The sequence below is a fragment of the Sebastes fasciatus genome, chromosome 4 (genome assembly GCF_043250625.1).
Source record: "Sebastes fasciatus isolate fSebFas1 chromosome 4, fSebFas1.pri, whole genome shotgun sequence".
NCBI classification, from domain to species: domain Eukaryota; kingdom Metazoa; phylum Chordata; class Actinopteri; order Perciformes; family Sebastidae; genus Sebastes; species Sebastes fasciatus.
Window position 1 is genome coordinate 13,134,816 of NC_133798.1, and position 25,437 is coordinate 13,160,252.

A 25,437-nucleotide genomic window follows, 5' to 3' on the forward strand; every position below is an offset into this window, starting at 1 on the left:
CCCAAGATTAACTCCTAATGAGGTTATCTAATTGATTATAAGTTATAACTGTTTCAGTTCAGGGCATGCAGATATATAGAAAATCTGACAAGGGAAGCCAAGAAATCAATGTCATTCTAATTATGAATAAAAAATGATTTTGTATTATTGTATGTATTTAAGTATTATTATTGATCCCTCTTCTAATACAGTGCATCAAATTAAAGACACTGATCATTCACATAAGAGGACAGGAGAAGCCACGGGATTACAAACAGAGTCTCTTCCACACAAGCCGGGGAAAGAAATGGTGAGTTTATTAAGGAGGAAACGCAGTGGGTAGTTAGTGTGAAAGTACCTTTCTTCCATTTGTATTTGCAGTCTTGCGGCTCTTGAAAGCTTCAAACGTTGCACTGAATGCTGAGAGTATACACAACCATTCAGTGTGCTTTGGCAACATTTAGAGAGATATGATCAGGAATTACATGCAAGAAAATGCAATGACTTGATGATTTGTACCCTACCCTTGCTGTTTCTACTATCCACCCTATCCAGTCCATTGTGGATGAGCTGCAGAGTCGGTTCAGAGCGTATGAGCTGAGCCAGGAACAGGTGAAGCACATCCTACGGCACTGGGACCGAACCCGGGGCTTGTTGCTGGTCCCGTTCGCCGGTGAAGAGGCCCCGCCGGTGTCAGAGGATGCCACAATAGAGAAACAGGTGAGTTTGCTGACTGTCAGTTGTGTTTTCTCTAATAATTAAGTTAAGACTGCTTAGAAAATTGGGACAAAGATGCTCTTCTTTTTTATCCTCTCCTAAACTGCTGCCTGCCATCGTCCCAACCTCTTACATTTTCAATAACATTGGAACACCCCAACTGTTCTTCCAAACCCAACAAAATGGTTAAACTTCAGCAAAATAAAGCAAAATACATTACACATTGTTGTATGTATTTCCCCTTTATGTATGCATTTACTGTATCATCATTAAATTAAGAAAAAAAACATGTTAAATTACAGTAATTTAGCTTTTTTGTTTTAATTAACTGAATGATCAAATCGCAGTGTAGAGGTGTATTGTATTTCAGTTTGTCCAGCAGAGGGCAGCATAGACTGGCCAATACTATATGCAAAGCGCTGGTGCAGGGAAGCTTTTTCTTTTTTGAAATGGAGACACCTTAGGCCTTTCTCATTTCCCGGTTTGTACATCCTCGATTCCTTTCCTCGCCTCCTCTCCTCGAGTCTTAGCCCTGTCCACGGGAGATGCAAGCGGAGGAGGCGAGGAGAGAGGAGTTGAGGCAACAGGCATTTCAATTTAACAAATGGGACATCCTTGCCTCGGAAGACGTCATTTTAAAGCATAGCTGCATCATCAGCTGTCCATTGTTTTGTTATACCGCTGTGTCGTATGATCTTTGTCAGATTAGCATTCATTTGTTCATGACAATTTATATATTTACGATTAATTTAATTCACAACATGGCATAATGTGATATACTATATATATATATTTTATTGTGTGAATATGCGTAATTGCCTTGCTCGTAATAGCCAGCAGGGGGCGACTCCTCTGGTTGCAAAAAGAAGTCTGATTGTATAGAAGTCTATGAGAAAATGACTTGATTTATGAGGTTATGTTTTCATCGGCGTTGGTTTGTTGGTTTGTTTGTTGGTTTGTTGGTGTGTTTGTTTGTCTGTTAGCAGTGTAACTGATGACATGTTGATGATGCATGACCCCGCCTCTTTCCTTCAGAGAGAGACAGAGAGAGCGGGGGTGGAGGGGGGAACAACTGTGGATTCTGCGTTTTCTTCTCATTAAACTCGGTGAAATTACAGTTCAGTTCGACCAAAGCACACTCGGTGATTGTTGGAAAGAGTAACGATGACGGTTTAGCTGAGTTTTATTTTGTTTCTGTCCAGTTTGATTGAAGTGTTTTACGATGCTCCGCGACGTACAGGTGATCTCAACATAAACAAAAATACACCTGGATGATGGCGCAAGCTGAACGGAGAGGACGGGCAATCGTACTCGGGCACCTTGGCGGAGGTCTGCGCTCTCCGAGTGCCATTCTAGTTACCTCAGTAAACATTGTAAACATGAGTTTATGGTCTCAATCACTAGTTTCAAGTCTTTTTCAATACAGCATGATGTTCATTTAGTAAGTTATGGTCCCATTTAGAGTAAAATAGACCATAAAGCAGGATATGCTTTAGGGCGTGGCTACCTTGTGATTGACAGGTCGCTACCACGGCGTTGTACGGCATGTGAGTTGTCCCTGTTTTCATCGTAGAACTTTAACCCTTTCACAGTGGGTTTTCAGTTTATGAAAGTTAATTATAACCTTTTTGGTCGCCTAAAAATGTCTTATTCAGCGTCCGGTTGTATTTAGCACCACCCTCTCGTGCCACTTGAAGATGGCGACAGCCAAAAACCAAATAAACTATTTTTAAGGGTATTGTTGCATGTTTGTATACCCAGAGGGAAATTTAAATGGGTATGAGATAGATACCTTTCCTTATGTGCACATACACTTGCGTAAAAGACTAACATGGACAAAGAAAGCCTCAGTATTACTACAGCTAAAATTTGGAACACACCAATTTAATACATCATCACCATGTGTTCACAGACCCCTGTTGGCAAGAGGAGCAAGAAAGCCATCAACAAGATCGTGTCTCCAATGCCCAATCAGATGGCAGCACCAGCTGAAGCAGAAAAGGTGTCTCCACAGGTCATCATCCCTCATATTGAGCTCAATGTAACTGGGGAAGACTATCCGAGTGCCACAGAGCTGCTCAAAGGCAGCACCTTGCCTCCACAGGTTGAGGTATGGCTGATTTTTCTGTTTTTGTAGTTATTATAATTTACTGTATATGTCTTCCCAAAATGTCGCTGATCAATTTTGTCACCATTGCCTAATCTGTGTCCTTCTCTCCTTTGGCTAGGTTTTGGATGATTTGGGGTTGGGACCCAGCGGCCCACCCATCCCTCCTCCTTCCACTTTCTCTATGGTTCCTTTTCCAAAAAACAGGGAGCAATCTAACAGTCAACTCCCCTTTAGCTGTTTCACCTTCCTGGTTCCCGCAGGGCTGGAGGAACAGAGCGAGGAGAAGAAAGATTCAGGGGAAGATGTGCAAGGATCAGTTGTAAAGGTAATGGTACACCACATGAATATACACTTTAAGTGCAGAATTACCAATGTGGTCTTAACTTGAAGAATAATTAGTGCTAAGAATTTACCTGCCATGAAATACAAGCTTATCACTCATCTCTATCATGGTCACACTGTTTTATGATACCAAATTATAACAATCGATAAATCCAAATACAAACAGAGTACAAATTGTTAAAAATGTCAACATTAAAGATTCTGAGTGGACTTTGTGTATGCACACTAAAGGAAGAGGCAGCAGCAACGCTTTCCAAAAGTCGCACCAAGGGCAACATTAAGGAGGGCGCAGCAATAAAGGAGAAGGATAGAAAGAGCAAAGAGAGTCAGAAGAGCAAGAGACAAACTTCAGCCAAGACAAAAACAAAGGGCTCAGACCGGTCTCCTCGTTTACGCGCCCCCTCCACACCTGACTGCATTGATGACCAACAGGACCAACGCCAAGGAAACTTAGAGCTGAAACGCAGCCAGAGGCAAGGGAAAACGCACACAGACACACTCTATAAGGACACATTGGTTTTTGTTTTGTTGTTGTTGTGTTTACTATGTGTGTGTGTGTGTGTGTGTTTTTTGTGCATGTATTGGTGTGCAGCCTGACAACATTTCGCTGGGTTGTACCAGCCAACGGTGAGGTGGTTCTGAAGATCTGGTTCTACTCAGACTCCCCTGGGACGTTTGAACAGACCTACACGTATGAGCTACTGGGGACCCGGCGACACTACCAGCTCCTCTGCAGAGGAATCTCCACCTATCCCTCCATCTGCAAAGACCACATGTCAGTCAGCATTGTTTAGTAACTTAATGCAGTTATGTAAATGGTAAAGAGAGAGAGGAAAAGGGGGGTTATTACAGATAAAAAAAAAATGATATTTCACCTAATATTTCTAAATAAAGTAGTGACGTCAGTGTTCTACCTTAGACTGACGGTCACACTGAGTCAGACAATTTCCATTTCCTGAAGAAAATGAGTATGAATGCTGACGGCTGAGCAGATGCAGAAATGTGAGATGAATTGCCTAAAAAACATTTAAGCCCAAATGCATTGCACCGCACTGCTAAAAAAAACTGTGAACTGAAATATAAAACTAGCAGAATTGGAGGCTGAACTGCATTACCTAAAAACAGCTGAAATACATTGCTAGAAAAGCTGGAAGCTAAACTGTAATACTCTCAAAGCTGGAAGTTGGAATGAATCAGAAGAAAAGGCTGAATGGTCAAATGCATTGCACTGCACTACTGAAAAACCTGGAAGTTGAAATGTAAAACTGGCAGAGATGGAAGCTGAACTGCAGAGTCAACATGCGCACGAATTAGCTGCTCAGCTGCAGCACATTACAGCTGAGCAGCTCTTCAATACCACTAGGGCTGGGTATTGCTTAAAAGAATACGATACCAGTACCAATACCAGTACCCTTAAATACCGATACCAATACAGTACTTCATTCGATACAAATCATTTGATTGGGCGGCTGTGGCTCAGAGGTAGAGCAGGTCGTCCACCTATCAGAAGGTTAGTGGTTCAATCCCTGGCTCCCTCGGTTACATGTCAAAGTGTACTTGAGCAAGTTACTTAACCCTAAATTGCTCCCGAAGGCTGTGCCATCGGTGTGTGAATAAGTATTTAGATTAGATCCTGATGGGCAGGTTGGCACCTTGCATGGCAGCCTCTGCCATCAATGTATGAATGTATGGGTGAATGCTGACATGTAATGTAAAGCGCTTTGAGTGGTCGGAAGACTAGAAAAGTGCTATATAAGTGCAAAAAAATAGCCATTTTTTTTCTAGATCTTGTTACAAAACGGATTGAATGCAGTTATAGTTTGACTGGAGAAGTTTCAATACTACTTGGTACTGGGTTATTTCAGTCGATACCTTAAAAGTATTGAGTACTAATACCCATCCCTTAATACCCCTGCTAATAGCACACTGCAAGTTTCTCACTACTGCTACTGTTATCATATATGCTTTCCCCAGGACTCTTTTTGCCTTCAGTAAGAAGGTACAACAACTGGAAGAAGGGCTCCAGAAGACTTACGCAATCAAAGCTGGATACTTTGAGTTTGGACCGTTACTCTGTGGCAAGTCCAGAGACAGGTGAGAGGCAGAGTGACGGCTTTGAATGGCTTAGTGTGTTCGTATCGGCCTTTGCCTTTTATATTTACAGATTCACTATCTGTGTTTGTGTAGATACAAGGAAAATAGGTACCCAGAGAACACAGAGAGACTAGTGATACATAACAATACAGGCCTGGAGGCCGAGGTCCAGTTCTCTTTCCAGCATGACAGCCAGGCCACCACGTATCTGCTGGACCCCCCAACCATGACTCTCAAACCTGACCAGAAACAGGTACCATACAGATCTTACGTCTCATTCAGATAACAGCACAGGGAAATATCAAAGTGAGAATATTCGGTGTCCATTGAAGTAATATAGATGACTATGACATATATTCTTCTGTCCTGTTAGGAGCTGACAGTGTGGGCCTACCCAACAAAACTGGGACAAATGAAGGACAGTGTCATGTGCCTTATCAAGGACAATCCAGAGCCTGTCATCATCAACCTCTCCTGCTGGGGCGTTCGGCCAGAGCTGGAGCTGGAGAGCAAGCATTTGAACTTTAACAGGACTTTGCTGCACAGGTACCAAAATATAGAAGACTAATTCAAGGAAGAAACATCCCTCTGTTCTTCTCTCGGTCAACCTACCTTCCATTTTTCTCTCTAGGCGGGACACCCGTAGCGTGACGCTGCATAATAAGACAGCTCTGTCGGTATCTTGGAGACTGCAGGGTGTGGAGGAGTTGGGTGATGAGTTCAGTGTGCCACAGGATCAGGGCATCATGGAACCTAACTCTTCTTTTCCCCTGACCTTGCACTTCAGGGCCAGGAGGCCACTCCACATTAAGAAGCTCTTACGACTGGAGGTAGAGTAAAACTATAAAAGTAAACATGCTGAAATTAATAATAAATATGAAATACAAATTCAAGTCAGATGTAAATGTGCAGGGCCTATGCAGATCGATTTTTAAGATGATATGTGTCAAACTGGGTATTTCACAGATCAGTATGTACAGTATGTGCTGTGTGTTTTGTTTCAGGTATCCGATGTGGAGATGATTCTAGGCATCGTACACACAGAAAACATACAGGTCACAGCTGAGGCCTATGATATAGCTCTGGACATCACACCAGGTACAAACTCGTAGAACGTTTCATGTAAAAGTAAAAGTTAATTTGGCCCCTCTCACTTGCAAGGCTTTTAATCCTATTAAGGGACCAAGGTGTAACAATTAGGGGGATCTTTTGGCAGAAATGGAATATATTATTCATAAGTATGTTTTCTCTAGTGTGTTTTCATTACCTTAGAATGAGCCGTTCATATCTACATAGGGAGCGGGTCCCATGGATATATAAACAGAACTGGAAACAGCGTTCGAAGCGGGGCCTCATTCATTCCTATGAAAGTTGGTCAGTGGCGCATGAAGCAAAAAAAAGCTTGACTTCTTGAGTATAAAATTACCCGGATCACCCGGCAATCTCCCGCATCCATTGGGCCCATACAGCAGGCGCAGTAGCGTTTCATTTAACTCCGCCTCCCAGCAATCGGTCCAGCCTCAGTCTGGGGCTCATTCACATGAACGGAAGAAAGAAAAAAACGTTTGATTCGGTTCTTAATGCATTTTACAACTTTTAGGACCTAATGATTTAAACAAGGGTTATTAACGTGTTCGTACTTGGAAGTTGGTTTACCTCCAAAAAAGGATCTTATTTTATTTACAGACATCTCTTTCCCAATGTAAATCTATGGGAAAAAGTATTTTTGGGCCCAATTGCATCACTTGACCGACACAGAAGTTGTAATTAACCACTGAGTGACTGAGTTGCAGCCCTGATGTCATAATAATTGTATACTATATAATCTTGTTTCTGTGGCAGATGGCTGTCTGGACTTTGGAAACATCAAAGTCTTTGAAGAAGTCAAACTTTGTCTCAGGATGAAAAACCAAGGGAAATATGAAATAGCCTACAAGTGAGTTTGAACTGATACTATTTGACTTAATGTTATCATAATATTAAAGTATCAGTTTGAGTTCCACATTACTGTAAGTGAATTATCTCATTGTATATCTACATTTCCACAAGGTTTACATTTCAGCAGACCGACCCAGCCCAGCCAAAACTGGACTCCATTTTCACAGTGTGCCCCCAGAGTGGTTCCCTAATGCCCCACGAGAAGTCCACAACAGTGCAAATCTTCTGCAGACCCAAAACAGAAGTCTTAATTAGAGAGCAACCTATCCTGCCTTGCCAGGTCAGAGCCATACACTGGTCTTAATGATTACAGAGGGGGAGGTTCAACTATTTTGTATCACTTTTTTTGTACAATAACTTTTTGATTTTCGATTTTCGTCATGATCATGAAAGAGGCATGCCCTCCACAAGTTAAGATATCGGTTTCCTCCTCTGCAGGTGATTGAACCCAACATCGGGGTTGGAGGAGAACCCATAGCCACCCTCGTCATCAAGGTTTCAGTCAAGTCTGTCTTCTCCAGGTTAAGGATTGATTTATACTGTCTCTTTTGTGTATTATGTAATAATAATTAAGAAACAATATTACAATCAATTCCATGTGTGTTATACCCCTCACTGAACTTTATTTTTAGAATCTGTGGAATGATCATCTTTCTTTGTTTGTGTACCATTTCATGTTTTTGCACAGTAGATCACATACCATCACAATTTGAAAGCTTCATTAATTTGTTGATAGGAGGCGATTCTGAGATTCAGCCAAAGCACATTTTTACAAATAGTGATTTGCTGTGTGGTCCTTTAGGTACAAGATCACACCTGCATGTGACATCAACTTCGGTCCACTGGTCTATGGTCACAAGAAGAGCCAGAGCTTCACTATTGAGAACAATGGAGACTTTGAGACTCGTTTCATCATCTGTCGCATGATCAGGGACCCTGCGTCACCGGGGAAGCCAGGGTAGGAGAACAGACCACACACACAAACATATACACACAGAGGGCTGACACTTTTGGAATAGAACAGTCATTTTTAAAATGACAAATCAAATTTGAAAGTAAAAGACCTTTAAAAGTAGCAGCTCAGTGTAGGTGTTCTTGGCTTGTTGATGAGATACTGTACATGCTGCTGCCACATGTGACAAATCCCATATTAAAATTTGATACACCTTACTAATGAAGTTTCATTGAAGCATCATTGTGTTGCCAATCCCTGCAAATGTTGTATTGCCTTGACTGGAGGGAATGTGCTGCTTTTATGATAAAGTCCTGTGATGTGAAAGTAAAGCAAATTAAAAACGAAAGCAATACAGACTCAAATTGCCGTAGTGACTGCTATCAATCTCAAATCCGCTAATAGGCTGAGTACTAGGCTCTTTACTGTGACGCATTAAAACAAATCCATACATAAATCCAGATGCATTTGACTATTTATTGAATGAGAAGAATGACAAGCAACAGCTGTTATGAATAAATTAAAGTAGGACCTACCTGTCAACAGAACATGTCCAAGCCTGACTCACCCCCTTTGTCTAAATCCCGCGGTCCAAGTGAACAGGTAAAATAAGTGAAACCACACTTCTGTGCCAAAGTGATTGTAACCAAAAGAAACGTTAGCAGCCTAAACAAATAATAATAATAAACCACACAGACTAAATACACACTTTGACTCTCTATTGCCAATTTATATCACTTCAATATATGTAATTCCTATTTAGTTGTGAGCAAAACTAGAGCCACTAGTGCGATGGTGGTGGCTTTACAGTAAACAGGGATGCACAACCGCCTTACAATGAAAGGAAGGGGTTATAAAAACTAATGTGGTTCTTATGGGCTGTCAATGAGTTCAATATCATTTAATCCCTAACCCTAAAGATACGAAAACATCTCTCTGGTACTTTAAATTGCTCATCACACACAATATAATAAATAATATCTTGTGCATAAATTACAATCATGAAGAATGTATTTAACTTACAGCAAGTGCTGAAAAAGTGTATTGCATTACAAAAATGTAACAATATAAGTATGGATTCCAACATTTACTAATCTGATCAGTTACAACTCCCAACAGGTACATATTTTTGTTTGCATATACATTAAACGCCAACGCCATTTATTGTCTGCCTGAAATGATGACAAGCTGAATGTCTTAAAACTCCAATATCAGTTTGCTTAAAGATGTTCAAAGGAAATTGTGGTTTGTGTCCCTGTGTACTCATCTCAGGGGTCCAGGTGGGAAGATCTCTCAAGAGAACCTTTCAGGGAAACCCACTGGTGCCGGTAGCAAAGTGAAACATGACTCCTTCCAGAAAGATGTGGCTATTCATCAGGTGAGAGACTGCTAGTGGAAATGACAACAATGACAGTGCCTATTAATTTATGCAGGTTTTGTTTTGTTTGGAGAGTCCCCTCCATGTTTGCCTTTCTAAGTGTGTAATAGGAAAATCTTTACCACTTTCTCACAGAAGCAAGGTTTTGTATTAACTGATCAAATACACAGTAATGTTGCTGATCTTTACACATTTATTAAAGTAGAAGAGATGTTTTTCACAGCAGCATTGTAACTTGTCTAACACAGATGTAGCTAATTATTAATTACTGGAACTAAGCCATTGTTAATTTTATTAGCTTCACCTGTGCTTTCCTGATATGACAAGTCAAAATGTCTGCTGTGAAAAGTTCTATGATACATTTTAAAACGCTAAATAAATAAGGGTCACCTGTTAGGGGATTGACCGAAAAATGTCCCATTGGACCGAAAGCCCATTTGTCTCGACAGCCCGTTATCCCAAAAACAGAAACAGAAACACATGTCTAATTATTATGCAGAAGGATGTCATTGGACCTACCAGATTTTTATGCCTCCACCAGCGCTGCGCCGCGTTTTCGGATTGTCCGCCCGTCCGTCGGTAGAATTCTCGTGAGCGTGATATCTCAGTAACGCCTGGAGGTAATTCTTTCAAATTTGGCATAAATGTCACTGTGACCTCACGTCTGTCCCATTCTCGTGAACCTAATATCTCAGGAAGATATTGAGGGAATTTCTTCAAATTTGGCACAAACGTCCAATTAGACTCAAGGATGAACTGACTCGATTTTTGGTGGTCAAAGGTCAAATGTGTGCAGAAATGTGACCATGGTAAACCGTGCCAACCTCATGTGACCAAAATGACGATTTGTGAGAATCAAAGTCTGAATTAATTTTACAAATATACTACGCATATAGCGAAGTGAAATCTTATACTTACAGTTAAATTGAAGCGTTATTGATGTTACAGAGCTGTCTGTCAACGTCTGTTATGAACGTTGTTGTCACTACAGTATTATTGGGATTATTATTAGGATATTTATGCCACCGTAGTGTCCTGTAATGTAATGTAATATTTCACCAGAAATAGTACGCAATTCAAGTATCATTGTTTTTTATACGAAGGTTTCAGACATACTAAAAAATCCCACATATTGTTTTAGCGTACTAAATAGTATGTTAGTATGGAATTTCTGACGCAGCCTGTGTATTTTTGGACTATTGGGGTTTCGGAATGATGGGCACGGCACCTTCTGATGCTAGCAAGGCTGTGAATGTTCAGGTTAGCGAGGTTTATTCAGAAGGTAAAGGTAAAGTATGGCGCAATTTTTAATGGAAAGAGAAAAAAGTGTTAAATGATCAAAATATATGAATCGAAATATAAAAATATCTTGCTCTTAAGTTCCATGTCAGGATAGCAGGATAGCTTTGTGTCTTTTGTGTGTAACACCTAAGGCTTCATTTGCACAACAGAAACTACAACAAAAAAAACATGCATGAAAAGACACATTCCATCCATGTTAGTGATGATGCTAGTTCTCCCCCAATATTCTCATCTGTACTGTACCCCTCTGATCTGATGTCTCTCCAGAACCGCCTCAACATGGGGATGTTCTCAGTGTCTCCCTGCGCAGGGAGCGTGCAGCCTGGTTCTCAGCAGGTGGTGACAGTGGACTGTTTAGCTGAACAGCTGGGCAACTGTAACCAGGGTTTGCTCATTGACATCAGTGACCGTGACCCCTCAGACCAGCCTGATGGCATACAGTACAGACTGCTAGCTGAAGTCTGCAAGCCAGGTGAGAGCTGTGTGATCTTATTCAGTCTGATTTGATTAATAAACCTGATCAAAGTTGTGGCTCGCTTCCAGATGGCTCAGTTCCATGCATGTCATATGCGTGGGTTCTCCTATGATCACTAAGATGGGCACAAACTATTGCCATTCAGAAAAACAGTGCTCACTACTGTTTCCAAACTCATATAATCAAGGTCATTTTATCTTTCATCAGAAGTTTTCATCTTAATGATCCCAAAAGAATTGATAGTGTAAGCGTTTATAGGGTCTACATCAAGGACAAAAGTGGTTGATTATCTTCACCAAGTGCTATTCTTTTCATTAATACAGTGGGACGTCGGTAAACAGAAGTAAACAGTAAACAAACCGGCTCTTTATACATCCATGGTAGCAATGGTGTTCATTCAGACAGGTAGTCTGTAGGTTTACAGAATGGACAGATATTTGACAGGTAAAAAAGAAAAACAGGCGATGCTTCGGAGACAAACAAGACAACGTGCTGATCTGACGTTAATCAAGTAGTTCGAAGCTTCAGTCATAACATTGACATTTTAATTATTATTGCACTGACAGAAAGATTAGCCGACCTTCCACCTTCTCTTCCCGCCTCTCTCTCAAACACACACAGAGCGAGCAACGTGGCGCTCCGTCCTTCTCTGTGATTGTCTCAGTCCTCAGTCCAAAAGTCCAAATTTATTGAAAAAAGAGAGATCGTAATTATTTCCATAATTCACTACATGTTTTTATCTAACAAAATATTCTGCTTCAGTCCTTATTTTTTGTCGTTTAGCCTTTCTAAAACAACAGTTTCACTGCGGTTAAAAATTGTTTTCCCTCCCTCATGCACCTTTATTAACGGGGCAGTCTAGCAGCAATCCAACAACACCATAAATTACATTTATATAAATAATAATGAAGGCGGCGGTGATGAAGAGGGACCAGTGTGTATTTTATGTCTGAAAACTCTGGCAGCTGACCGTATGAGACCCAACAAATTATGAAGACATTTAGAAACATTACATCCCAGTCACATCATTAAAAGAAGTGGTTTGATAAAGTTTAACCCTCATCCTACCAACCTATTTAACATACTAGGACTACCGACTGAATGAACTATAAGTCATAAGGAAATGTTGATTTATTTCTTCTCAAAACATTATTAGTTTTATACTTAATGTCATCTGAAGAAAAACAACAGATTATTATTATTTTAGGATAGTTACAGTTAATTTGCATATTGTGTAAAACTAAAATAGACCCGAGCACATGAGTGAGTCTGTGTCTGCTGCATCTGTATCTGTCTCCTTCCAAATGACTCACAGAGTGTCCCTACCCCTTTGATTGTGTGTGATACTTTACATTCGGCCCCATGGCGAACATTTTATCCAACTATTCTACGGGCTGTCGTGAAAATATTTCTTCCTCCAAAGGGGGGAATGACAGAAAAGGTTTGACTGGACTAATACTTTATCTGACTCCCACTCTCTTTTCTTCTTTTTTTTGTTTCCCAGGTATAGAGTTGGACACGGCTTCCATCTTCGAGGAACACCATGTGTGCCAAAACAGCAGTCAGCTCTCCTCGGAGCAGTTTTGCAACGCGGAAGGCATTTACGTCAGGGATGAGAAAAGGTTTATTTTCAACAAAGTCCTGGTCGGGCGAACTGCCCAGGCCCGCTTCAAACTCATCAACAACAGCAAGGTGCCCTGCGTGCTCAGCTTGGCCATCAGATGTTTTGGCGCTAAGGTAAGGCATGAAAAGCTCTACCCACAGGATAAATGCGTACAGGAGCATCACTGATTGTGGTAGATGGTCGTTAGCATGTCAAACATATACTGTATTTCCTTACAGACGGGCCGTACCGCAGAGATTTTTGATTTGCCTGCTACAACACTGAGCATTCCCAGCCTGTCACACTCGTTCGCTGTGGTCACCTTCGCACCCGAGACGATGCAGCTCTACAGCGCTGTGTTTGACGCTTCACTGGAGGTAGCCAGCAGGTATGAGTTCATGACTGTGTGTTCTACTTTAGTGTTCTCTATGCTGTTTGTTTGTCCATTTATTTCTACTAGTGTTGTAAGAGAATAGCCTCTTCTCTTGCTTTGCCTTCCTGACCACCGCCCACCTACTCTTTTCTCTGTTGGATCCAGAATGACACCCACATTCAAGAGCAAGGTGCTGGAGTTAGACTTAATGGGAGAGGGCAATCTGCCCAGTATTTGTGTTGTGCGTCCAGCTCTGAAGGACAGCAGAGGAAGCCCAGTGCTGCAGTTCACACACGTGTTGGTAGGGCGCAGACATACCCGGCCCTTGGTGCTGCTAAATGATGGAAATATTCCAGCACAGGTGGGAGATGTATTCCTTTGTCGTTTTATTTTTCTTTTAGCAACATTACATATTTATTTAATTCAACTACAAGAAAATCAAAATCACCTGCATTTACAACACATAAACATAATAAAGTAATGAGGGATTTTGTCAATAAAGGTGCTTTGTGGCTCTGTGCATTGTGTAGGTCCAGATTGACATGCTGGATAAACATGGAGTGTTCACCCTCAAAGCTGCTCCTGGCAACACTTGCAGCTCCATCCACTCAACACAGATTGAGGGCACCACTGACTCAGGTACAACCTTAACCTGTAAAGCTCCTCTTCACTTAAACAATTAGTATTTAGCAATTTGCACAAAATAATTTAGGCTAGCCACACAAATCCGAAGGTGCTCTTGCGATTGCATTTATCACATTTTCATCATAATTTATCAATAACCCACCCCAGCACTGCAACAGCTGTACGAAACATCCGCAAACATCCAGAATAAAACATCCAATTTTGCAATTTAATTTGACAATACAGAAAGAAAAATAATTTATTTGGTGCACACAACAACATTTATGGAAAACAAACTTGTTGGTGACCCTTTTCCTTCTTCCACAGAGCATCACTTGGTGCACAGAGCCACCCTGAGGCTGAATGTCGGCGATCAGGTAGAGTTTGAGGTCAGCTTCTGCTCTGATGAGCCCCTGAGTGTCAAGGCCAAGATGTCACTGCAGGTTGAGGACAACAAGTACGGCAATACCATAATACAAGTGACCGGAGAGGCTTACCAGGAAATTGTCTCTCTTGACAACATCAGGAGGTCATCGCAGGAAATATACGAGGAAGATGTTGAGAGAGGTAAGAGAAGAAAGGAGGGCAGACTAATCATTTGATAGGAATGGAAATGACTAGGTGTAAAGTAGGTAGCCAGAGTAGCAGTCACTCCCTGATTGTGCACATATAAGCTTGTTTCTTATTCTGGATGTTTCTTAAATTTCTCTCTCACAGGTCATTGTGAGGTGCTGAATTTTGGTGACTGCCATGTAGATTGTCCTTACCAAGAGAGCTTCACCATGACCAACCACAGCAGCAGCCAGGTAGTGAGGTTTGAGTGGCCTCCTGTTGGATCCCATGTCTTCTTTTCACCACAGGTAAAGCATTGAAGGAATGAATGCAGGTGTGGCTATAGAACAGGGTTTGAAAAAAAAACTTTTGAATGAAGGGGTCTGAAATGATGCTCTCTTTTTTGTTGTTTGCTTAGGATAATACTTTGTTGCATGTGATAAAAAAAGAATCTGCTTTCCCTTACAGGTGGGACACCTTCATGCTGGTTGTTCAAAGGAAGTGACTGTCACCTTTAGCTCCAATCAGCCAGTGACTCTGACCAGAGAGCCAATGAAATGCAAGGTTAGTCGGGTGGAGTTCCAGCAGCCGCTGGAGCAGGTGGCCGACTGGGACGACCGACAGAGGACGGTGCAGTGGCTGAGTCCTTCCGAGCAGGCTTCAGGAGCACCACAGCAGCCTGTGACGAATAAGGTACACATGTTGACTGTGAAAGAGATGTTGAAGAGAGAGTTACAAGTACACAGTTATAGTTGAGCAAACATGTTTGCACGCAGGAGATAAAGACCGATCCTGAGCCCTGCTGCTCTGTGGTTGACGGCTCCCAGTGGGAGCTGGAATTGCGTATAAGCGCAGTTTGTGACTACGTGAAGTTCAGCTGCAACTCCAAAACCATCCACTTCAAAGACACCATGCTTTACCAAACCAGGCTGCACCAGTAAGTCAGGCTCTGGGTATATATGCTGTTTAGTGAAACCAACATTTACTATACAGCCAGCCAAAAAAGATTATTCATTATATAACCATATTTATATAATGCTCAGGCATCCTGAGGGTTCAGATACTAAAGATGATAAAAATACTGATAATCAAAATGAAGCTACAATAGAATGTTTATATGTTCATTGTGCGTGTTTGCAGACTGCAGATAGTGAATCATGGCACTGTTAAATTGGAATTCTCCTGGCAAGTCCTCATGGATCCAAGGAACAACATTGTAAACCATGACCAAGGAGGTAATAAAGTAATATTATTGTATAACATTAGTTCAACTTGTCCTTTTATCAATCAATGTGATTATGTGTTTGCTATAGCAGTTGGGACCCTTACCTCTCGACCAGGCAGTAGGTCAGCGGGAGTGTTAACCGGAGAACGTCCTGCCGGCACTCCGGCCAACGTGTTGTCTCTTTTGATGGGGAATCCTGACCTTCCGCCCATCAGCGTTGATCCCAGCATAGGGGCCATAGAGCCCGGTGCCATTCAGGATTTCAGCATTCACTTTTCACCTCTGGAAGTGGCCCAGTTTCAGGGCAGGCTGTTCTGCAGGTACAGTAAATTGTTGTTGCTCATACAGTAATCCCCCTTATTGTCAATCTACCTAGGAAAGCCATCCATCCTCTGAATGCCCTAGGTCTCTAGTGTGTGGTTGTAAACTTTCATGAGGCTGTGATTATCCTAGAGGTCACAAAAAGGTCAGCCAGAGCTCCTCAACCTCAGCCATACTGAAAAGGGCCACTGTTAAAAGGGATGAGGATTTATTTTTCCATGATAGGAGCCCAACCTGACTGCTTTTCCAAACTGTGCCATGCTGCACCAGATAAAAGAATTAAGTTAGCCTCACCTTGAGGCCTGAGCCCTGTGTCATAGTAAATGACATTGGTTTGTAGTTTTCTTTCCCTCTTTGATACAGTCCCTGGAAGTGTGGAAAGACAGGATGACAGTAAGGAAGTGAATGGATGTCTTCAAAAGAATTATGACTCAGGCTTTGTTTTGTTTTTTCTGTCTGTATGTGTATATTTTTCTTTCAGTATCCCAAACTTGCAGGATGGAGATCAGGCTCCCTGTGTCTCGCTGCGTGGCCGCAGCCTGTTGCCCCACTACCACTTTGACCTCGAGGACTCCGACTATATCAGTGGGAACCGCCGTACCCCTGAATTCAGTGGCCCTCTGGACAATAACACCAGGGTCATAGAGTTCAACCCAGTCATCTACTCTGCGTCATCAACTAGGTAATAGAGAGAGAGAGATGAGATCTTTTTTAATCTGCATCACTGTAAGCCCTAACACTTTATATATACGTGTGTCTTCTCGGTTTACACCACAGATGTTTTAGTGTAGTGAACCCAACCAGTGAGCCCTACTCATTCAAGTGGAGGTGTGAAGACACAGGTGGCAGCCCTTTCTGCTGCCTCACCCCATCTGGTACCATCTTGCCTGGGAAGAAAGTGGAAGTAAGGATGGAAACACACACATCCTTCATTTCGTTGCGCATCAGTCGATCTCAATCTCTCTCCTCATTTTAAATCTTTCATCTCGTTATTTTTTCAGCGTCCCTGTCTCCCCATGTCCCACTTTATCACAACAAATCTAATTCAATCTCATTCCATTTAATCTAACACAATTTTAATTTGATCTCATCTTGTCAATTTCTAGCTCAACTCATCTGATCTAATCTGTTCTAGTTTATCACTCTTCCCCTCCACCCATCCTCATCTTTATTCCTCTCACCCTTTTTTTTTTTTCTTTCATACATTTATTCATGTCCTCTCTTTTTCTTAAATTGTTAGCCATTTGCAGTCATCTGGTCTGTCTGTGTGTGTGTGTGTGTGTGTGTGTGTGTGTGCAGGTGTGTTTTGAATATGTCGCTGAGCAGCTGGATGTGGTGGAGTCATCCTGGAGCTTTGTGATTGAGACTCTGTCGCTGTCGGTCCCCTTCCTGTGTGTGGGCTTCGCTAAAGAACCGCTCGTCTATCTCGACAGACCTCACCTTAACTTTGGAGAACTGCTTATTGGTATGTAACATACTGTACGAAGACACACGCTCGTACATGCATTTACACAGTGACATGATTACACAGCTCTTTTAAACACATAGCAATGGTTTTGTTGAGTATTTTCCTCTTTAGATGTGGTGACAGTACATTAATATTGGTGCTCAAGTGCATATATATTTTGTGTGATACAGTGCATACACTCTTACACTTGTAGATATGTCTGTAAAGTGTCAACATTTTTTTTATTATTATTTGTTTATTTCAACAATATCTGCTCACGCTCAATAGGGTATGGTTAAGTTTAGACAACTAAAACTACTTGGTTAGGGTTAAGAAAAGATTATCGTCATGGCTAACTAAGAGAAATATGAACACTGATTTCCAATATAAGATCTGACCACTTATTGTGCAAATCTGGCCCTCGAACGAAAATATTTGTCCCCCTAATGTGACCGTAACAGATTTCCACCATTGATGAAGCAGGTCAGTGTTTATCATCTGTGGATAACCTATTGTTTAAATCATAGACTGTATATAAAGATTTGTCGACATTACAGCTCCCTAAAAGTGAAGCCAAAACATCTGGATCGCCCCCTGGTGGCCAGCTGCAGTATAGGTCATAAACCCCTCCCCCTCCATTTGAGCGGATGGGACATGGGCCAAACTAAAACGTTTGTCCCAGAAGATGGTTTCTGTCATTGTTGGTAGTTCTAATCACGCTGATGTTTGTTCAAGTGTTCATTTTTCTGATAAGTTTGGTTTTAATTAGTTATTTGATGCTATAAAAAGAGGGTGTGTGATGTCATGATTGGCAGCTGTGATTCTCTCTCGCTAACAAGCTGCGGCCGTGCTTGGCTCGTGATTGGTTCGGGCTTGTGTATGAGCAGGACCTTGATACCGCCCAATCACTACTGTGCAGACTCTGGCTCTAGATGACGTCAGAATCTCAAGATGGCAGCTCTCATATATCCGGGATATTTTGGCTTCGCTGGAGGAAGTGGGGTCCATACAGTCTATTATTTAAATCAGTAGTCTCATAGTGGCCACATTCACATATATGAGTCATTTTTGATAAATTAATTAAAATGAACAAGTCTGATTGAAGACATACAGGCCTGTGTTTCCGACATGTCTGTAAAACATTACAATATTGTGTGTACGTGTGTGTCGTCTTGCACAGGTCGCAAAGTGGAACAGACATTCGATCTGGTGAATGGAGAGGAGGAGCTCTTCCACTTCTCTGTCATTCAGTCATCTCTTCTCTGTGATGACCAGCAGTCCAGCCTCATTTTGCAACCCATGACTGGCACAGTGGCACCCAGAGACAGGTTACTGACACTATAACGTACACTAAATACAATTAAAGGCCTTGACACACCAGGCCGACGGTCAGCCTTTGCCCAATTTTGGGCCGTCGGTGAGCGTCTGTCGGCCTATGGTCTGCCCGTGCTGGAAGCTTTTCGGCCGATTGAGCATGTTGAATCGGCGGCGGAGCTCGTCAGTGAGAGAAATCACTCTGATTGGCTGTTCAGCATAAGCGAATCAGTGAACGAGAAGAGAAACAGAAGTGCGGCAAGCAAACAAGCGAGTTAAGTCAAGAGGGCACACAAAGGCTCTTCTCATTTTTCATCTTCATCTCATCTGATCATTCCAATACACAAATATTTTCGATATTAACGACATGGTTGTATCATAACAACGGCTTGTATATCCGCAGTCCTCGTTCTTCCTGTTTCTCTTTTGACAAATACAGTCTACCGCCACCTGTTGGTTGGGAGAGTTATTTCATCTCACACAGGCACAGAACGTACGGCTGTAGTCTTTGCAGTGTGTTCAAGTGCAACTTTTTTGCCAAGATATGTGACGTGACGTGACGTGAGGCGACGCAACAGTCGGTCTTCGCCGTCATTTATTAGTTCTTTGATGCCGGTTTTGTGAGTCTGGCCCTTAAATGTAATGATTTTCATTTTAAAATGCTATATATTAATTTGGAGGTTTAAAAACGTCTTAGTCAGTATTATGAAAACACAATCACTGATAGACTGTGTGCATGATATATTGTGCCTGTGGCATGAGGTGATTAAAATGGCTAACATTTAAACTTTGAGAGGAAGTTGCTTGTTGCTTCACTACTAACTCAATTTGGCACAGCTCTATCTATCATAGCATACTGTAGAAAGTCATACAGAGCAGTGTATCTTTCAATTGTTGTGAACTCTTTGGTTCAGGTTGCCACTGTCAGTGTCTTTCACGCCATGTCGGGAGGGCTACGTGAGCTTCAGATTGGTTCTGAAGGTGAAGAGGAAGTCAGAGCAACTCAAGCTCACAGTTAAGGCCGATTGTTTCAGCATGAGCACCTCTGTTCAAGTTGAGAAGCCAGAAGGAGGCCTCAGAGACATCAAACCTGACCACATAGACACTCTCGACTTTGGAAAGGTCAGCACACTTTCACATCGCAGAATCAAATACTCAGATGCACGATCACGACAGTCACCTTCCTGTATGTGTCTGTATGTGCACTATCTGTAGGTGGGGATTTCAGAGCAATCCACCTTTAATTTCCTGGTGTCCAATCTGGCGAGGTTCAGATCGGAAGTGAACTTTGAGCTAGCAGGTCCCAGTGAGCTGCTGCAACATCTGCAAGCAAAGCCACAAAATGATACTATTGAGGTTGGGAAGAAGCTGCAATCTTCACTCTTCTTCTTTCCACGAAGCATTTGTAACCTCCGCGACGTCAGACTGAGTATCAAGGTGAGATGCTGATCTTCTGTCAAGTTTCATGGGAGGGTTTTTACAAAGGTAGCAGGCTAGTTTGGCTTCATTCTGCACTGACAAGAAAAAAAGTTTATTATTCAACCATAAATAATCTTTAAACGTTGATAAAGACTAGGGCTGTCAAAGTTAATGCGATAACACGTTAATGCATATTAACTTTAAACCTAAGGAATCTATTGGTACCAACCATGTCATACTAGCTTGTCCAGAAGGAGGCTAAATAACGCTCCAAACTTAGGCTCAATTTTGGCATGGCCATTTTCAAGGGTCCCTTGACCTCTGAGCTCGTGATATGTGAATGAATGAAAGTGGGTTCTATGGGTACCCACAAGTCTCCCCTTTACAGACATGCCCACTTTATGATGATCACATGCAGTTTTGGGGCAAGTCATAGTCAAGTCAGCACACTGACACACTGACAGCTGTTGTTGCCTGTTGGGCTGCAGTTTGTCATGTTATGATTGGAGCATATTTTGTATGCTAAATGCAGTACCTGTGAGGGTTTCTGGACAATATTTGTCATTGATTTGTGTTGTTCATTGATTTCCAATAATAAATATATACATTAATTTGCATAAAGCAAGTATATTTGCCCACTCCCATGTTGATAAGAGTATTAAATACTTGACAAATCTCCCTTTAAGATACATTTTGAACAAACCAAAAAAACATTTTTAATTAATTTGCGATTAATAGTAATTATACCTTAGTGAGTTGACATGGAAGTGATTCTGTAAAAGTCTGCTCAAACTTACAAACTACATTTACTTGTATTTTCTCCTCATCATTCTTAGAGACAAATACTAAGATTACTGCCAAATTATGACACTGTTGAATAATGTATTCTACTAAACTTTTACTATATTGTTCATAAGCTTTAAATTTTGCTTATATTCTTTTCATGTCCCATCATAGCATTGTTTAATTTGGTGGAACCTGTTTAGACTTCATATTCTGTCCTGATTCATTCTTTCTGGGTCTACTTCACTCCCCCCTCTCCTGTATTTCTCTCTCCTGTTTCATCCTGTCAGGTAAAGCATGGGCCAACATTTACATTTGCCATTGAAGGCAGGTCTGTAGCACCTAGCCTTGAATTCTCCTTCACCAAGCACAACTTTGGCAAGTGCTTCCTGTATAGTCGCGGCATGGTGCCGGCCTCTCAGACTCTAGTGATCAGCAACAAAGGCGAAAGGGACATCAGGTAATTGTGTGTGTCTGTCTGTTTTTCTCCAGTTGTCGGGTAAAGGTGTTTACTGCATGAAGAGATGTTTTTATTCTGCTAAGTATGTGAGAGCTTGATTTGAAAACCTTCTGTGCTCTACCTCTCTCTCCTCAGTGTCCAGTGCCAGTTCAGTAACACCTCTTACCTAAAGATGGACTTCCAACCAGGTATTTTGTCTCCTGGTGCTGTGATGGAGGCACAAGTCAACTTCTATCCTCGTGAGGAATGCCGTTACCACGAAAAACTCACCTTCATCTTAAACAGCTGTGTCACGAAACACGTGGACATACTGGGGCAAGGCGTCGGGATAAAGGTGAGAAAGAAGAGTGTGTGAATCTGATGCCAAAATTACCATGTTAAAGCGAGGCTATGTAACTTTTGCTGAGCAGCGGCAACAGGACGCTGGCGAATTTAATTCTCCTCTGAGTGGTGAAGGGTACTGTACTATTTTAATGGGAGGGAGACACTATTTGAAGGAGAACAATCTTCAACACAACACTGGGACAGAGATGAAACATGTCTTCAAGTGATGTGAAAAGACTTTTGTTTTCATTTTGCTGTTGTGACATCCCTTGTTGTGCATATAAATATCCATAGACTATATAAAAGAAGTGGACTTAGCAACCATGATGTCACCCATTGGTTTATGAGGCCTCATAAATCAATGCCATTTTGGCTGTCACTATCTTGTTTTTTTTTGGAGCCAAAAGAGAACTCCCAAAAACAACTTCATGGGTATTTAAATTTACACAGGGCCATGGATACACATTGCTACGCCTCTATCCTGATTGACAGGTCAATGTGGTAGCGACCTGTCAATCACAAGGTAGCCACGTCCTACAGCATACCCTGCTTTATGGTCTATCTGACTCTAAATGGGACCATAATTTACTTAATGAACATCATGCTGTATTGAATAAGACTTGAAACTAGCGATTGAGACCATAAACTCATGTTTACAATGTTTACTGTGATAATAAATCAAGTGAGAAGTAGGCTCATTTTCTCATAGACTTCTATACAATCAGACTTCTTTTTGCAACCAGAGGAGTCGCCCCCTGCTGGCTGTTAGAAAGAATGCAGCTTTAAGGCACTTCCGTATTGGCTTCATCCTTGATCACATCACTGTGACCGAAAACATCTGAGCCCACAGCAGTTGTCTGCTAGAATGTGGTTGCCAACAGCTAGCATTATTCACCGACAGCCCTCTGACTGAGTGACTAGCAACAGTTAAGGGTCTCGCCTTGGCAGGTTTGACAGCTCAAGCCATGGCAACAGGTATTTAGTGATTTACGTGTGCATATGTTCCACTGCTGTAACGATCCACATCTTTACACACCGCGGAAATACAGTCTGATGGCTGCTGGTATGTAACTTAGCTCTGTTGATAATAAGCTAACTTACAAATTGGTGAGCTAACAAGCAATGGTAATTCACTGAAGGGCAGATAAAACTATATCGACTTGACTATACCACTGATCTGATTATCCTGTTTATGTATCATTGTGTCCTAGCTGGAGGTGGAGAACCCCAGGCAGCGGAAAGTGAAACTGGGATCTGTTGTGTTGGGTCAGAAGGTGAAAAAACAAGTGGTTCTGGTCAACCACAGCCTTTTAGACCTTTCATTTACTCTGCTGCTTAACACATCACTGGACCTAAGGGTAGGGAGCACACACACACACACACACACACACACACACACTGATAAAGATTGGTCTACACAAGCAACATTTAATATTATTCTCTCCTGTCCTATTCTCCTCTCCTCCACCTCCTCCTCCAGGATCTGTCTTTCAGCCCAGCAGGTGAGCTGAACCTGAAAGCCAATGGTGGTTCATATAGTGTTGAGATTCAGTTCTCACCTCGCCAGCACATACCTCTCTTCTCTGCTGAGCTGCTGGCCGAGTTTGCAGGCCTGTTACACCCCCTGCTGACCATCCAAGGCTGCTGCCAGGTAGGCTGTGAAGTAACAAGACTGGTGCAAATGATGCCATTGCTTGATGTATTTGCTTGCCGCGACAAGCACAGAATTATATTCTAGTACTGTAAGTTTACTGGTGTAACTGTTTTCAGAATTATCCTTACATAGAAATTTACATTGAGATGGATAACACAACGTGTATCTGTATTGCAAGTTTTTATTCAAGGAATGTTGAGGTTTGTTGTATTAACTCTATAATCTAATTTGAATGTAGTCATGTTAACCACTAGTTGTGATTTTAACTGTCAGGGTGTGGAGGTCCAGCTGGACCAGGAGCACCTAGCCTTTGGTGCTGTTGTCCAGCGCTGCCAAGCCAGGAAGATGATTGTCTTGACGAACGCTGGGGACATTGGTGCCAGGTAAGGTTAGATGTTATACAACATGTGATCCAATTTCAGTGAGATTAAAATGTCAAACAGACATATTGCAGCAGAAACACAGAAAAACATACACATCCATATACACTCAGGCACGCACTAATCAAGCTAGACTTTATAGACTTTGTTGTGTAATTAAACAAAGATTTAGAACAGTGGTTCCCAACCTGAGGTCCGGGCCCCCCTCAGGGTGTCGCCAAAGATCACAGGGGGTGAGCCAGGATTTGTCCGCACTGAGGTTGTCAAAATAAGATTTGCACACGTATAACTAAAATCACTTATTGAATAATTTATACAAAAGTCTGTATATAACGTTATTTAAAAATATGTTTTATTTGCTACTTAGCAGGTCACATTCTGATTAAATCCGGTATTTGTGCTCGGTTGCAGATAAAGATCAGGCTACACTTATATTATTAGTATCATACTATTTGTAGAATTAGATTCTAGTAGTGGTTGAGTGGGATTATTTCCAACTCGTGTAATCCGAACATTTCCAATAGCTCCAGAGTATTGTAAAGTCCAAAAGTCAAAATGTATTGAAAAAAGATAGATGTAGTCATTTTCAGTTTTTATCTAATGAAATGTGTGTTGATGTTTAGCCTTTCAAAAACAGTTTCACTGTGGTCAAAAAACTGTTTGCTCACACACTGATGAGTTATGTTCATTAGTGAAAGTTGATTTATTAAAAAAAAAAGACTAATTCATTTACTACACTGAATCACTTTATTCAAATTGCTGTTTTTAACTTTGGTGCTATGACAACATACATTTTGTAGTAGTTTGCTCATGACGTATTCTGCTTGGATTCATATCCCGTTGTTTGCTTTGTATTTATCTGTCTAACTTGTAACCAGGTTCCAGTGGAAAAGAGAGAATTTTCCTCCAGAGTTGTCCATCACACCCGCTAAAGGCTATATCTGTCCAGGCATGGAGGTTCCTTTTGAAGTGACTTTTGCCCCGGTGGAACTCACTAATGACATCAGATATGAGAACCTGTCTCTCTGCGTGGAGGGCTCCTCCTCACCGGTCACCCTCACTCTCACTGTAACAGGCTCCTGCATCGTAGCCTCCACTAACAAAGAGGTTTGATTGATGTACTTTTATACACAATGTTTAGTAGTGAAGTAAAACAAATCTACAGTATACATTCGATCATTGGACATTTGGTCATTTAGGGGAAATTATGCGTCACACTTACTGTATGTACGTGTATGTGCTCTGGCAGCACTGCAGCTACAAGTCAAAACAAGGCAACTTACACATTTGTCTGAGGAAAACCTCCGTTGACATATTGTTAAATTTACCAGAGCCGAGCTTACTGGTAAATATTTACATTTTTGAAAAGATCATTTATCTTACGACTCATAAACAGACACTAACTCATTCGGCAAACATGATTTTACATTTTTTGCTCCATGTAAAGTGAATAAACATGATGTTTCCCAGATTAAGCTCGTCTGCCTTAATGGCAGTTTACACATTTTTGTAGTTACTGATCTATTAAATTGGAGTTCTACTGAGGGAAACATGATGCCGAATTTAGCAGAAGAACTTGGTTATATAGAAAAAGTCTTTTTTGTTAAGTAACAAATGTTGCTTGTGGCTGATTGATGCACTGTCACTGTGGAAAGAGAGGTTCTTTTTCTT

The 25,437-nt window shown here is 41.5% G+C and overlaps 1 protein-coding gene across 1 annotated transcript in view; it reads left to right on the forward strand.

Annotated features, from left to right (window-relative positions):
* The window catches only part of hydin (HYDIN axonemal central pair apparatus protein), a 109,781-nt gene that overhangs the window by 77,359 nt on the left and 6,985 nt on the right, over positions 1-25,437 (forward strand). The window contains 39 exon segments of the mRNA XM_074632139.1: positions 192-289; positions 535-699; positions 2,609-2,806; positions 2,925-3,131; positions 3,380-3,621; positions 3,741-3,923; positions 5,123-5,242; positions 5,336-5,495; positions 5,616-5,788; positions 5,874-6,072; positions 6,247-6,340; positions 7,085-7,178; positions 7,292-7,460; positions 7,619-7,701; positions 7,983-8,138; positions 9,405-9,510; positions 11,080-11,284; positions 12,792-13,024; positions 13,130-13,278; positions 13,429-13,624; positions 13,794-13,902; positions 14,215-14,454; positions 14,605-14,747; positions 14,908-15,132; positions 15,216-15,376; positions 15,580-15,674; positions 15,756-15,984; positions 16,467-16,667; positions 16,763-16,889; positions 17,285-17,450; positions 18,613-18,760; positions 19,661-19,868; positions 19,962-20,183; positions 21,239-21,408; positions 21,544-21,742; positions 22,944-23,090; positions 23,213-23,383; positions 23,660-23,769; positions 24,645-24,873. Of these exon segments, the coding sequence (XP_074488240.1) occupies positions 192-289; positions 535-699; positions 2,609-2,806; positions 2,925-3,131; positions 3,380-3,621; positions 3,741-3,923; positions 5,123-5,242; positions 5,336-5,495; positions 5,616-5,788; positions 5,874-6,072; positions 6,247-6,340; positions 7,085-7,178; positions 7,292-7,460; positions 7,619-7,701; positions 7,983-8,138; positions 9,405-9,510; positions 11,080-11,284; positions 12,792-13,024; positions 13,130-13,278; positions 13,429-13,624; positions 13,794-13,902; positions 14,215-14,454; positions 14,605-14,747; positions 14,908-15,132; positions 15,216-15,376; positions 15,580-15,674; positions 15,756-15,984; positions 16,467-16,667; positions 16,763-16,889; positions 17,285-17,450; positions 18,613-18,760; positions 19,661-19,868; positions 19,962-20,183; positions 21,239-21,408; positions 21,544-21,742; positions 22,944-23,090; positions 23,213-23,383; positions 23,660-23,769; positions 24,645-24,873 (6,530 nt within the window).